Source organism: Heterodontus francisci, chromosome 38, assembly GCF_036365525.1.
Source record: "Heterodontus francisci isolate sHetFra1 chromosome 38, sHetFra1.hap1, whole genome shotgun sequence".
Classification (NCBI taxonomy): Eukaryota; Metazoa; Chordata; class Chondrichthyes; order Heterodontiformes; family Heterodontidae; genus Heterodontus; species Heterodontus francisci.
In genome coordinates, this window is record NC_090408.1 from 44,991,814 (window position 1) to 45,007,435 (window position 15,622).

The 15,622-nt window shown below is 44.0% G+C and overlaps 1 protein-coding gene across 7 annotated transcripts in view; it reads left to right on the forward strand.

Annotated features, from left to right (window-relative positions):
* Positions 1 to 15,622, forward strand: part of usp8 (ubiquitin specific peptidase 8) — an 86,246-nt gene that overhangs the window by 39,771 nt on the left and 30,853 nt on the right. For all 7 annotated transcript variants that reach the window (XM_068018307.1, XM_068018310.1, XM_068018308.1 and 4 more), the window contains exon 11: positions 13,329 to 13,901. In XM_068018307.1, the coding sequence (XP_067874408.1) occupies positions 13,329 to 13,901 (573 nt within the window). The remainder of the gene's footprint in view (positions 1 to 13,328; positions 13,902 to 15,622) is intronic.

Consider the following 15,622-nt stretch of genomic DNA (forward strand, 5'->3'; position numbering starts at 1 on the left):
GAATTCCCGAGGTACGTTTCTTATACTTACCGGTCTGGAACTCCGCCCTCTGAGTCTGCCCTGCAGGTTACAGTACTTGAGGTGCATATCTAGACACCTTTTAAATGAGTTGAAGGTTTCTGCCTCTGTACCCTTACAGACAGTGAGTTCCAGACCCCTACAACCCTCTGGGTGGAAAAAAAGCCTTTCCTCATCTCTCCTCTAATATTTCTACCAATCACTTTAAGTAGAGTCATTGATCTATGTCCCCTAGTCAGTGACCTCTCTGCTAAGGTAAATGGGCCCTTCACATCCACTCTTATCCAGGCCCCCCCTCAATTTTGTACATCTCAATCAAATCTCCCCTCAACCTCCTTTGTTCCAAGGAGAACAATCCCAGCCTATCCAATCTTTCCTCATAGCTGCATTTTTCCAATCTTGGCAACATCCTCGTAAATCTGCTGTACCTTCTCTAGTGCAATTACATCCTTTCTGTAATGAGGTGACCAGGACTGCACACAGTACTCAAGTTGCGGCCTAACTAATAATTTATACAGTTCCAGCATAACTTCCCTGCTCTTATGTTCTATACCTCGGCTAATAAAGGAAAGGATTCCATATTGCCTTAACCATCTTATCGACCTGTCCTGCTACCTTCAGGGATCTGTGGACATTTACTTCAAGGTCGCTTACTTCCCCAATACCTCTCCGTATTCTCCAATTAATCGTGTATTCCTTTGCATTGTTTGATCTCCCCAAATGCATCATCTCACCCTTCTCCGAGTTGAATTCCATTTGCCACTTTTTGCCCACCTGACCAGTCCATTGATATCTTCCTGCAGCCTGCAGCTATCCTCCTCACTACCAACGAAATGGCCAATTTTTGTGTTGTCTGTAAACTTCTTAATGCCCCCTACATTAATGTACAAATCGTTTTTATATACCACAAAACCAGGGGACCTAGTACTGACCCCTGTGGAACGCCACTGGAAACAGCCTTCCAGTCGCAAAAACACCCGTCAGCAATTAACCTTCGATTCCTGCCACTGACCCAATTTTGTATCCAACTCGCTGTATTTCCCAGGATCCCATGGCCTTTTTTTTTTAACCGGTCTGCCATGTGAGACCTTGTCAAAAGCCTTGTTAAAATTCATATAGACCACATCAACTGCACTACCCTCATCAATCCTCCTTGTTACTACAAAAAATTCAATCAAGTTAGTCAAATGCAATCTTCCCTTAACAAATCCATGCTGACTATCCTTGATTAATCCGTGTCTTTCTAAGTGACAGTTCATACTGTCTCTCAGAATTGATTCAAATAATTTGCCCACTACTGGGGTTAGACTGGCTGGCCTGTAATTATTCAATCTATCCCTTGCTACCTTTTTAAACAAAGGTACAATGTTAGCAGTCCTCCAATTCTTCCGAGCCTTCGCGAGTTGCTGCAGTGCATCTTGTGGATAGTGACTGCAATGTGTACTCTGTGCAGGTGATGGTGCAGGGTGTGAATGTTGGTGACGGATGCAATGCCAATCAAGTGGGCTGCTTTGTCCTGAATGGTGTCAAGCTTGAGTGTTGGAGCTGCTCTCATCCAAGCAAGTGGAGAGTATTCCATCACATTTATGACTTGTGCCTTGTGGATGGTGGAAAGGCTTTGGGGAACTGTAGAATTCCCAGCCTCTGACCTGCTCTTGTAGCCACAGTATTTATGTGGCTGGTCCAGTTCAGTTTCTGGTCAATAGTAACCCCCAGGATGTTGATGGTGGAAAATTCAACAATGGTAATGCTGTTGAATGTCATGGGGAGATAATTAGATTCTCTTGTTGACAATGGTTTTTCACCGGGTGCTCCGGTTTCCTCCCACCGCCAAGGACTTGCAGGTGATAGGTAAATTGGCCGTTGTGAATTGCCCCTAGTGTGGGTAGGTGGTGGGGAATGTAGGATTGCTGTAGGGTTAGTATGGATGGGTGGTTCTTGGTTGGCGCAGACTCGGTGGGCCGAAGGGCCTGTTTCAGTGCTGTATCTCTAAATAAATAAAAAATAAATGGTAATTTCCCCCCCACAGTTGTGTGGTGTGAATGTTCATTCTAATGGTAAATGAATTTTGACACTCTTCAGATTAGTTTTAGTCTATCCAAAAGTGGCACTTGGTCTCTGTCTAACTCTGAGACAAGGTTCTATAAAATCATGTCTAAACTGCAAAAAAAAATTCAAATAATGTTTTTGTGTAACTTTTTCTTTATAATTTAGAAACATCATCTGTTATGATTACTGGAATATCGAATTTATATTTTGAGCCATTTAAAATTGTTACTGTAGCCCCATTACTATTGGGTTAACAGCATTCTTTGTCTTCCTCCTCCTTGCCCCACCTCACAACCACCAAAAATAAAAATTCCTGCATCAGAACCATAGAACAAGTACAATACAGAAGGAGGCCATTCAGCCCATCATGTCCGTGCCGGCCGAATAAACTATCCGCCCAAACTAATCCCACCTTCCAGCACCTGGTTCATAGCCTTGCAGATTACAGCACCTCAGGTACATGTCCAGGTACCTTTTAAAGAGAATTGAAGGTTTCTGCTGCCACCACCATTCCAGGCAGTGAGTTCCAGACACCCACCACCCTCTGGGTGAAAAGGTTTCCCCTCATGTCCCCTCTAATCCTTATGCCTATCACTTTAAATCTGCATCCCCAGTAACCGACCTCCCCACCAGGGGAAGCATGTCCTTCCTGTCCACTCTATCTAGGCCCCTCATAATTTTGTACACCTCAATCAAGTCACCACTCAGCCACCTCAGTTCCAGGGAAAACAACGCTAGCCTATCCAATCTTTACTCATAGCTGCAATCTTCAAGCCCTGGCAAAAGTCTTGTAGATCTCCTCTGTACACTCTCCAGAGCAATTATGTCCTTTTCTATAATGTGGTGACCAGAACTGCAGGCAGTACTCCAGCTGTGGCCTAACTAACGCTCTATACAGTTCCAGCATCACATCCCTGCTTTTGTAGTCTATACCTCAGCCAGTCCATATGCTGCCTTCACCACTCTATCCACCTGTCCTGCCACCTTCAAGGAATGAAATGAAAGAATGAAATCATGAAAACATGAAATCCAAGGTCTTTCACTTCTTCTACCCCTCTCAATATCCTCCCGTTTATTGTATATTCCCTCATTTTATTTGCCCTCCCCAAGTGCAATACCTCACACTTCTCTGGATTGAATTCCATTTGCCACTTTTCCACCCACTCAGCCAAAACGTTAATATCATTCTGGAGCCCATGGCTTTCCTCTTCATTATTAACTACATGGCCAATTTTTCTGTCATCAGCAAATTTCCCAATCATGCCTCCCATATTTAAGTCCAAATCATTAATATATACCACAAACAGCAAGGGACCCAACACTGAGCCCTGTGGAACATCACTGGAAACTGCTTTCCATTCACAAAAATATCTGTCAACTACTGGGTGGCACAGTGGCGCAGTGATTAGCACCGCAGCCTCGCAGCTCCAACGACCCAGTTCAGTTCTGGGTACTGCCTGTGTGGAGTTTGCAAGTTCTCCCTGTGACTGCGTGGGTTTCCTCCCACATGCCAAAGACTTGCGAGTTGATATGTAAATTGGCTATTGTAAAAATTGCCCTCAGTGTAGGTAGGTGGTAGGAGAATTGAGGGAAGGTGGGGATGTGAGAGGGAAAATGGGATTTATGTAGGATTGGTATAAATGGGTGCTTGATGGTTGGCACGGCCTCTGTGGGCCGAAGGGCCTGTTTTGGTGCTGTATCTGTCTATGACTCTTCTACCCTGTCACCGAGCCAATTCTGGATCCAATCTGCCACCTTTCCCTGTATCCCATGGGCTTTCATTTTACTGACGAGTCTGCCATGCAGGACCTTGTCAAATGCCTTACTAAAATCCATGTAAACCATATCCACTGCACTACCCTCATCAATCCTCCTTGTCAGTCCTCAAAAAAAACTCAATCAAGTTAATAAGACATGACCTTCCCTTAACAAATCCATGCTGACTATCCCTGATTAATCCATGCCTTTCTAAGTAACAGTTTATCCTGTCTCTCAGAATAGATTCTAATAATTTACCCACCACCAAGGTCAGACTGACTGGTCTGTAATTACCTGGCTTATCCCTCGCACCCTTTTTAAACGATGGTAAAACGTTGGCAGACCTCCAACCCTCTGGTACCTCACCTGTATCTAGTGAGGATTTGAAGATGATCCTCAGCGCATCTGCTATTTCCTCCCTGGCTTCCTTCAACAACCTGGGATGCACTCCATTTGGTCCTGCCGATTTATCCACTTTTAGGGATGTCAGACCCTCAAGCACTTCCTCTCTCATTATGCTTATCGTACCTAATATTTTACACTCCTCTTTTACTACAATGTCTACATAATCCCTCTCCTTTGTGAAGACACAGACAAAAAACTCATTAAGAACCCTGCCCACATTATCTGCGTCCGCGCATACATTCCCCTGAACATCTGATAGGCCCAACCCATTCCTTAGTTATCCTCTGGCTCTTAATGTACTGATAAAACATCTTTGGATTTTCCTTTATTTTACCTGCCAATCATTTTTCATGTCCTCTCATTGCTTTTCTAATTTCCTTTTTTACTTTTCACCCCCTCACTTTCTATGCTCCTCTAGGCTTTCTAAAGTATTAAGATATTCCTTTCAGTGCAGCAGCTTTTTCGGGAGCAGCGTGTGAGCAGCTGGGAAAGTCAGTTTGAAAGTAAATTTAATTTCCTTTTGTTTTTCGGCGGAGGCCAGGGGGCTGCTGGGTAAGTAAAACACTATATTTGGGCGGTTTAAAATAACTTTCCTTTCAGTGCAGCAGCTTTTTCGGGAGCAGCGTGTGAGCAGCTGGGAAAGTCAGTTTGAAAGTAAATTTAATTTCCTTTTGTTTTTCGGCGGAGGCCAGGGGGCTGCTGGGTAAGTAAAACACTATATATTTGGGCGGTTTCTGAACCCGAGACACCACACTTGTAGTGTCTCCCACCCGCCCTCCTCCTCTAACCAAAAAAAAAAAGGACTCGGTGGGGTGTTTATAAGGTAAGGCTTTTTCGATTTCTCTGGTTTTATTGTGATTGGTAAAAACTTTTCGTTCCTTTTTCATTTAACTAAGTTTAAACTTAAGATTAAAAATGGCAGGAGATCTCAGACCCGTATCATGCTCCTCTTGCTCAATGTGGGAGCTCAGGGACATGGCTGATGACCCTGTCTCCTTCACGTGCGGGAAGTGTGTCCAGCTGCAGCTCTTGTTAGACCGCATGACGGCTCTCGAGCTGCGGATGGACTCACTTTGGAGCATGCGCGATGCTGAGGAGGTCGTGGATAGCACGTTTAGTGAATTGGTCACACCGCAGATTAGGATTGCTGAGGGAGAAAGGGAATGGGTGACCAAAAGGCAGAGAAAGAGCAGGAAGGCAGCGCAGGAGTCCCCTGCGGTCATCTCCCTCCAAAACAAGTATACCGTTTTGGATACTGTTGAGGGAGATGGCTCACCAGGAGAAGGCAGCAGTAGCCAGGTCCATGGCACCGTGGCTGGCTCTGCTGCTCAGAAGGGCGGGAAAAAGAGTGGAAGGGCTATAGTCATAGGGGATTCGATTGTAAGGGGAGTAGATAGGCGGTTCTGTGGTCGAAAACGAGGCTCCCGAATGGTATGTTGCCTCCCAGGTGCACGGGTCAGGGATGTCTCAGATCGGCTGCAGAACATTCTAAAGGGGGAGGGTGAACAGCCAGTTGTCATTGTGCACATAGGCACTAATGATATAGGTAAAAAACGGGATGAGGTCCTACAAGCAGAGTTTAGGGAGTTAGGAGCCAAGTTAAAAAGTAGGACCTCAGAGGTAGTAATCTCAGGATTACTACCAGTGCCACGTGATAGTCAGAGTAAAAATGAAAGAATAGTCAGGATGAATGCGTGGCTTGAGAGATGGTGCAGGAAGGAGGGGTTCAGATTTTTGGGACATTGGGACCGGTTCTGGGGGAGGTGGGACTATTACAAATTGGACGGTCTACACCTGGGCCGGACTGGAACCAATGTCCTTGGAGGTGCTTTTGCTAACGCTGTTGGGGAGGGTTTAAACTAATGTGGCAGGGGGATGGGAACCAATTGAGGTCAGTTGACAGTGAGGAGGTAGTAACAAAAGCCTGTAAGAAACTAGATCATGAAGTCAGTGTGACTAAGGGGAAGAGCAGGCAGGGAGCAGATGATGAATATAAAGAGACTGGTGGTCTGAGGTGCATTTGCTTTAATGCAAGAAGTGTAGTTGGTAAGGCAGATGAACTTAGGGCTTGGATTAGTACCTGGGAGTATGATGTTATTGCTATTACTGAGACTTGGTTGAGGGAAGGGCATGATTGGCAACTAAATATCCCAGGATATCGATGCTTCAGGCGGGATAGAGAGGGAGGTAAAAGGGGTGGAGGAGTTGCATTACTGGTCAAAGAGGATATCACAGCTGTGCTGAAGGAGGGCACTATGGAGGACTCGAGCAGTGAGGCAATATGGACAGAACTCAGAAATAGGAAGGGTGCGGTAACAATGTTGGGGCTGTACTACAGGCCTCCCAACAGCGAGCGTGAGATAGAGGTACAAATATGTAAACAGATTATGGAAAGATGTAGGAGCAACAGGGTGGTGGTGATAGGAGATTTTAATTTTCCCAACATTGACTGGGATTCGCTTAATGTTAGAGGTCCAGATGGAGCAGAATTTGTAAGGAGCATCCAGGAGGGTTTTCTAGAGCAGTATGTAAATAGCCCAACTCGGGAAGGGGCCATACTGGACCTGGTGTTGGGGAATGAGCCCGGCCAGGTTGTTGAAGTTTCAGTAGGGGACTACTTTGGGAATAGTGATCACAATTCCGTAAGCTTTAAAATACTCATGGACAAAGACGAGAGTGGTCCTAAAGGAAGAGTGCTAAATTGGGGGAAGGCCAACTATACCAAAATTCGGCAGGAGCTGGGAAATGTAGATTGGGAGCAGCTGTTTGAAGGTAAATCCACATGTGATATGTGGGAGGCTTTTAAAGAGAGGTTGATTAGCGTGCAGGAGAGACATGTTCCTGTGAAAATGAGGGATAGAAATGGCAAGATTAGGGAACCATGGATGACAGGTGAAATTGTGAGACTAGCTAAGAGGAAAAAGGAAGCATACATAAGGTCTAGGCGGCTGATGAAAGACGAAGCTTTGAAAGAATATCGGGAATGTAGGACCAATCTGAAACGAGGAATTAAGAGGGCTAAAAGGGGTCATGAAATATCTTTAGCAAACAGGGTTAAGGAAAATCCCAAAGCCTTTTATTCATATATAAGGAGAAAGAGGGTAACTAGAGAAAGGATTGGCCCACTAAAGGACAAAGGAGGAATGTTATGCTTGGACTCAGAGAAAATGGGTGAGATTCTAAACGAGTACTTTGCATCGGTATTCACCGAGGAGAGGGACATGACGGATGTTGAGGTTAGGAACAGATGTTTTATTACTCTAGGTCAAGTCGGCATAAGGAGGGAGGAAGTGTTGGGTATTCTAAAGGGCATTAAGGTGGACAAGTCCCCAGGTCCGGATGGGATCTATCCCAGGTTACTGAGGGAAGCGAGAGAGGAAATAGCTGGGGCCTTAACAGATATCTTTGCAGCATCCTTAAACACGGGTGAGGTCCCGGAGGACTGGAGAATTGCTAATGTTGTCCCCTTGTTTAAGAAGGGTAGCAGGGATAATCCAGGAAATTATAGACCGGTGAGTCTGACGTCAGTGGTAGGGAAGCTGCTGGAGAAGATACTGAGGGATAGGATCTATTCCCATTTGGAAGAAAATAGGCTCATCAGTGATAGGCAACATGGTTTTGTGCAGGGAAGGTCATGTCTTACCAACTTAATAGAATTCTTTGAGGAAGTGACAAAGTTGATTGATGACGGAAGGGCTGTCGATGTCATATACATGGACTTCAGTAAGGCGTTTGATAAGGTTCCCCATGGCAGGCTGATGGAGAAAGTGAAGGCGCTTGGGGTCCAAGGTGTACTAGCTAGATGGATAAAGAACTGGCTGGGCAACAGGAGACAGAGAGTAGCAGTGGAAGGGAGTTTCTCAAAATGGAGACGTGTGACCAGTGGTGTTCCACAGGGATCCGTGCTGGGACCACTGTTGTTTGTGATATACATTAATGATTTGGAGGAAAGTATAGGTGGACTGATTAGCAAATTTGCAGACGACACTAAGATTGGTGGAGTCGCAGATAGTGAAGGGGACTGTCAGAGAATACAGCAGAATATAGATCGATTGGAGAGTTGGGCAGAGAAATGGCAGATGGAGTTCAATCAGGGCAAATGCGAGGTGATGCATTTTGGAAGATCCAATTCAAGAGTGAACTATACAGTAAATGGAAAAGTCCTGGGGAAAATTGATGTCCAGAGAGATTTGGGTGTTCAGGTCCACTGTTCCCTGAAGGTGGCAACGCAGGTAAATAGAGTGGTCAAGAAGGCATACGGCATGCTTTCCTTCATCGGACGGGGCATTGAGTACAAGAGTTGGCAGGTCATGTTACAGTTGTATAGGACTTTGGTTCGGCCACATTTGGAATACTGCGTACAGTTCTGGTCGCCACATTATCAAAAGGATGTGGATGCTTTGGAAAGGGTGCAGAGGAGGTTCACCAGGATGTTGCCTGGTATGGAGGGCGCTAGCTATGAAGAGAGGTTGAGTAGATTAGGATTATTTTCATTAGAAAGACGGAGGTTGAGGGGGGACCTGATTGAGGTGTACAAAATCATGAGAGGTATAGACAGGGTGGATAGCAAGAAGCTTTTTCCCAGAGTGGGGGTTTCAATTACTGGAGGACACGAGTTCAAAGTGAAAGGGGAAAAGTTTAGGGGGGATATGCGTGGAAAGTTCTTTACGCAGAGGGTGGTGGGCACCTGGAACGCATTGCCAGCGGAGGTGGTAGATGCGGGCACGATGGAGTCTTTTAAGATGTATCTAGACAGATACATGAATGGGCAGGAAGAAAAGAGATACAGAAGCTTAGAAAATAGGCGACATGTTTAGAGAGAGGATCTGGATCGGCGCAGGCTTGGAGGGCCGAAGGGCCTGTTCCTGTGCTGTAATTATCTTTGTTCTTTGTTCTATTTGTGATCATCATAAGCTTTCTTTTTTTGCTTTAACTTACCCTGTAAGCTTTTAGATAACCAGGGGGCTCTAGATTTGTCAGTACCACCCTTAACCTTTGTTGGGACATGCCTACACTGTGCCCGTAATATCTCGCTCTTGAATGCCTCCCACTGGTTTGCCACTGATTTTCGTTCGGGTAGCTGTATCCAGTCCACTTTCGCCAGGCCACCTCTCAGTTTCATAAAATTTGCCTCCGCCCAATTTAGAACCTTTGCTCCTGTTTTATCTTTGTCCTTTGCCATGATTATGCTAAAACTAACTGTATTATGGTCACTATTTCCAAAATGGTCACCCACTGTTACTTCATTCACTTGCCCAGCTTCATTACCAAAGACTAAATCTAGAATTGCGCCCTCCTCTCGGGTTTATGTGCTGGCTAAAAAAGTTCTCTTGAACACAGTTCAAGAATGTTGTATCCTCTGTGCCCTTCACACTGTTTGTATCCCAGTTGATATTGGGTTAGTTGAAATCCCCAACTATTATTGCCCTAAAATTTTTGCCCTCTGAAATCTGCCTACATATTTGTTCTTCAGTCTCCGTCTCACTATTTATGGGCCTGTAGTACACTCCCAGTAATGTAGATGCCCCCTTTTTATTTGAGCTCCACCCATATGGCCTCGTTTGATGATTCATTTAGCATATCATCCCTCCTCAAAGCTGTTATTGATTCCTTAACTAATAATGCTACACTTTTTTTATCTCCCTCTCTCACGCCTGAAAACTCTATGTCCAGGGATGTTGAGCTGCCATTCTTGCCCATCTTTAAGCCATGTTTCCGTTATAGCAACGATATCATGTTGCCATGTATCTATCTGTGCCCTCAACTCATTGGCTTTATTTACTTATACTCGTTGCATTCAAATAAATACCCTTTAACACTGCCAAATTCCTGTGTTGCGCACATTTTAATCTTTGCTTCTTCTGCCTTTCAGAGTCACTCGCTAATTTTTTGCATCCTGTTCCCTGCCCTGAAATTGTCCTATCCAAAACTCTGCTCAGGTTCCCATCCCCCTGCTAATCCAGTTTAAATCATCCCCCAACAGCACTTGCAAATCTTCCTGCAAGGATATTTGTCCCAGTCCTGTTCAGGTGCAGACCATCCGACTTGTACAGGTCCCATCTTCCCCAGAACTGGTCCCTCCTGCACCATCTCTCCAGCCATGCATTCATCTGGTGTACTAACCTTCCCACCTTAGTTGCTACTACTGAGGTGCTTTTCAGCATTTGCTGATGTGCAGCCAACCATTAGGAGGCAGGCAAGAGCAGACAATGCATCATTTGCTACATGTACCATTTTTTTTTTTCTCTCAACTTCTCCCTCCCATTCGCCACCCCCACTGGAATTCTGTCAAAATTATCTGCTGTTTTGTATTTTGCGTTGATTGCACAGGCTAAGATTGAAAATATGTAGTGAGTTGCAGGTGTTATCTAGCCATTCTGCTTGGTAAACTAACATGTTTAACTTGCTGGAATGTTTTGAGGAGGTAACGGAGGGTTGATGGCAATGCTATTGATGTGGTGTACATGGACTTTCAAAAGGCATTTGATACAGTGCCGTACAACAGACTTGTGAGCAAGGTTGTAGCTTATGGAATAAAAGGGACAGTAGCAACATGGATGCGGAATTGGCTGAGTGACAGGAAACAAAGAGTAGTGGTTAATGGATGTTTTTTGGGCTGGAGGAAGGTTTGTAATGGAGTTCCCCAGGTGTCCGTGTTGGGATCCTTGCTTTTCCTGATATAAATGACCTAGACCTTGGTGCAAAGGGCACAATTTCAAAGTTTGCAGATCACACAAAACTTGGAAGCATTGGGAACGGTGAGGAGGATAGTGTAGAACACAATAGGACATAGACAAGTTGGTGGAATGGGCAAACAGGTGGCAGATGAAGTTCAATGCAGAGAAATGTGAAATGATTCATTTTGGTAGGAAGAATGCAGAGACACAATATAAAGTAAAGGGTACAATTCTGAAGGTGCAGGAGCAGTGGGACCTGGATGTATGTGTGCATGAGTCATTGAAGGTGGCAGGTTAGGTTGAGAGAGTGGTTAATAAAGCATACAGTATCCTGGGTTTTATTAATAGGGGCATAGAGTACAAGAGCAAGGAGGTTATGTTGAACTTGTATAAGACACTAGTTCGTCCTCAGCTGGAATATTACATCCAGTTCTGGGCACCGCACTTTAGGAAAGGCATGAGGGCATTGGAGAGAGTTCAGAAAAGATTCATGAGAATGGTTCCAGGGATGAGGAACTTCTGTTATGAAGATAGATTGGAGAAATTAGGACTATTTTCCTTGGAGAAGAGAAGGCTGAAAGGTGACTTTTGATAGTCATTTAAAATCATGAGTCTGGACAGAGTGGATGGAGAGAAACTGTTCCCACTTTTAAAAGGATCGAGAACGAGAGGGCACAGATTTAAAGTATTTTGTAAGAGAAGCAAAAGTGACATGAGGAAAATCTTTTTCACTCAGCGAGTTGTTAAGGTCTGGAATGCACTGCCTGAATGCGTGGTGGAGGCTGGTTCAATTGAAGCATTCAAAGAATGTGCAGGGCTACGGGGAGAAGGCGTGGGAATGGACTGAGTTAATTGCTCTTTCAGAGAGCTGGTGTGGACATGATGGGCCGAATGGTGGCCTCCTGCACTGAATCAATTCTGTGATAAAACTGTAGCTTAGGTGTCAGGCTTGTCTAAATGGGTAGCACTCTCGCCTCTGAGTTAAAAGTTCTGGGTTGAAGTCCCACTCCAGAACTTGGGCACAAAAATCAAGGCCACCACAAGAGCAACACGTACTTAAATTTATTTAGTGCCTTTAATGTAATAAAAACGTGCCAAGAGACTTCACTGGCATTGTGAAACGAAGTATGACACCAAGCCACAAAAGGAGATAGTAGGTCAGATGACCAAACTCTTAGTCAAAGAGGTAAGTTTTAAAGAGAGTCTTAAAGGAGGAAAGTGAGAGAGAGGGAAGAGGTGTGGGGAGGGCAAACCAGAGCATGGGCCTAGGCAACTGCAGGCACGGCCACCAATGGTGGAGTGATTAAAATCAGGGATGCACAAGAGGCTAGAATTAGGAGTGCAGAGATCTTTGAGGGTTGTGGGGCTGGAGGAGATTAGAGATAGGGAGAGGTGAGGCCGTGGAAGGATTTGGAAACCAGGATGAAAATTTTAAAATCAAGGCATTGCTTGACTGGGAGCTAATGTAGGTCAGCGAACACAGGGGTGATAGGGGAATGAGACTTGGTGCGAGTTAAGACATGGGCAGCAGAGTTTTGGATGACAAGTTTACGGAGAGTAGAATGTGGGAGACCAGTCGGGAGCGTGTTTGGAATAGTCGAAGTCTAAAGGTAACAAAGGCATGAATGGGGGTTTCAGCAACAGATGAGCTGAGACGGGGGCGAAGTTGGACAATGTTATGGAGGTGGAAAGAGGTGGTCTTAGTGATGGCACAAGTATGAGATCAGAAGCTCATCTCGGGGGTCAAATGTGGCACCAAGGTTGTGAGCAGACTGGCTTGATCTCACTGTTGCCAGGGAGAGGAATGGGGTTGGTAGCTGTGGAATAGAGTTTGGAGCAGGGGCCAAAAACAATGGCTTCAGTCTTCCCAATTTTTAATTGAGGAATTTTCTGCTCATACAGTTCTGGATGTCTCCACTGTATTCACTGTAATACTGAGGGAGTGCTGCATTGTTTGAGATTAATCTTTCAGATGATTCGTTAAACTGAGGCCCCATTGGCCCCCTCATGGACGCAAGGTCCCAAGATACTATTTTAGAGTAGTTCAGGGGCATTATCCCTGGTGTCCTGGCCAAAATGTTTTTCTCACTCAACATCAGAAACACATTCTCTGGTCATTATTACATTGCGGTTTGTGGGCGCTTGCTATGCACAAATTAGCTGCTTCGTTTGCTACAATTCAACAGTGACTTTGAAAGTATTCCATTAGCCGTAAAATGTTTTGGGGCATCCTGTGGTCATGAAAGGTGCCATAGAAATGAGTTTTGTGTTTATTCACGCTCTTTTGCTCTTTGTACCTCTGTTGTACATGAGTTGAATATCTTGTGTCTGATTACCTGTACTAAATTTGTTTTGTTACATTAAGTGAAGGTCTTTGTCTTCATGGTAATTTACAACCTTACAATGTGCTTTTATATATAGATTGATCGCACTAAAAAGCCTTCACTGAAACTGCCAGATCGGTCTCAACCTAAGTCGGAGGTTGCTGGCGCTGTCGATCTACCTGTTCACAATGGACCAGTGATTCCTGATCGGTCGTCAAAGCCATCTGTGGAACCACAGAATTCGCTAACTGCTGAAGAAAGAAATCAGATCCACGCTGAAGCAGCGCTCATTAGTGAGAAGGCCAGAAAGGAGAGAGAACAGCGTGAAAGAAGGCAGGAAGAACAGAGAAAAGAAAAGGAGAGATTGGAGAGAGAAATGGAAGTGCAAGAGCGTCAAGTAAAAGAACTGTGTGAGGAGGAAAAGAAAGAGTTTAAAATAAAAGCGGAGCAAGAGACAGAGTGCAGAGAAAATGAGCAGGGAATGCAGGAACATGAGGACAGACAGCGGAAAGAAGAAGCAGAAAGAAAAAGATTAGCGGAGCAAGAAAAGACATCACTGGAAAAAAAGGGCAAAATTGAAAGCCAGATGAGAGATCAAGTAGACCCAAGGAAAAGTGATGAGCAATCTGTCTCTGAGGCCGAGGGCAGTGGCACAAACATAGAAAAGCAGGTACTTCACTTGGAAACATTGCATTAACAAACAAAATGAACATCGTACTAACAAAGGTTAAAATTAATGACCGTTTCATTATCCATTTTAGAGAACTTAAATGATACAGCTATAATCTAGTAATGAGCCTGCTGAACTGATTTGTATGTCTGTGCCCATTTTTACATCTCTGCTTCCTTTATCTGTATATCTGCACTTAACTAAATTGCTGATGATCCCTTTTTAATCTTTACCCCTGGGGTCAACAGGCCACAATTCGGCTGTAGCTAAAAGCTTTTGTAATCTAATCGCAAGACCTCATCAGTATCCCTTTTGAAGCTGGCTTCTTAGATGTTAGTGGCTTGTAGATTCCCTCCAGTTCTTAGTTTATCCCCTTACCAACTTCCTGGCTGCATGAGTCACATGCTCTTTTCTCAACATTTCCCTGTGATGACTCAAATGGGCTGTGGAGATTGGAAGTTTAGTACAATGGGAGATCTGTGCCACAGCCAACCATGCATTTAGTGCCATGCTTTTTACAATCCCTTCTGGATGCTGCTCCGTCTGGAAATTGAGAAAAGTGGAATTCCCTTCTTCCAGAGGGAGGGAAATGTAGTTTCAGTGACCTTTTTGTTTCAGTTTGATTGGATAGATTTTTTGTGAAATGTGAAAAGAAAATTGAAATTAGCAAGATATTTTCTGTAATTGGTTATTTTCTATTTGTCATTCATCAATTAGAAAGGAGAAAAATGACAAATTAAACAGTGAAGGAAAAAAAAACCTGATCAATCAGGAAGAATGTTTTTATCCTTTTCTGCCTGAAATTTCTATAATTCTATAAAAGGGAAGGGAAATGGGATGAGTAGATGGTTCCAGTGACGACTAGCACAGGCCCAATGGACCAAGTAGGAATTACTGCTGCATTCTATCTAATTCCTGTGATTTTTAAAGGTGACACAGAGACCTGACGTTTGTAACATAAACTAGAATTACTGGGATGACAAATTTTCCAAGAATTTTTAATTTTGTTCATGTAATGTATAGCTAAAACATAACTTCTACTTTATATTCTAGTCCTTGAGAGATACTGGCCAGCGTTCCATTAGCTTTTTTCATTATTTTTTTTGTACCCGTTCTTGCACTTTATGTACTTTGATCCCCAAGTCTTTCTGGACCTCCATTCTCTCTAGCTTTTCACCATTTAGAATGTTTAGATCCAATGTGAATGACCTCACATTTGCCTACATTGAAATCCAGCTGCTACAGTTCACTTAATCTATTAATATGTGATTTTTATCCTCACATCTACATGGCTTATGATGCCACCTCGTCTTCAGCAAATTTGGATATGTGGCTTTCTATCCCGTTGTGGAAAAAGCTAACCACTCGAGTCCATGGGATTAAAGCAAGCAAAGACTTGATTCAAGCATATTTTTTTTTTATTTCCAAAATATACTTTATTCATAAAAATCTGTAAAAATTACATTGCCAAACAGTTTCCAAACAGCACGAAAAAATACAAACATTGCAAAAGAGATCAGTTTCTTTCAATAATGTCATGAGTTTCTTCCCAACCCTTCCGTTTCACAATTGTCATGTCAATTACAGTTTTACATTTACAGCAATTGAGAATATTAACGATACTGTTCGAGGGGCTTCCCATGGTTCCAGCCCCTCAGTCCAGCTTGGTGGGGGAACCTTACACTGTGGTCTTTCCCCATTGAGCCTTTGCTGCGGCTGCC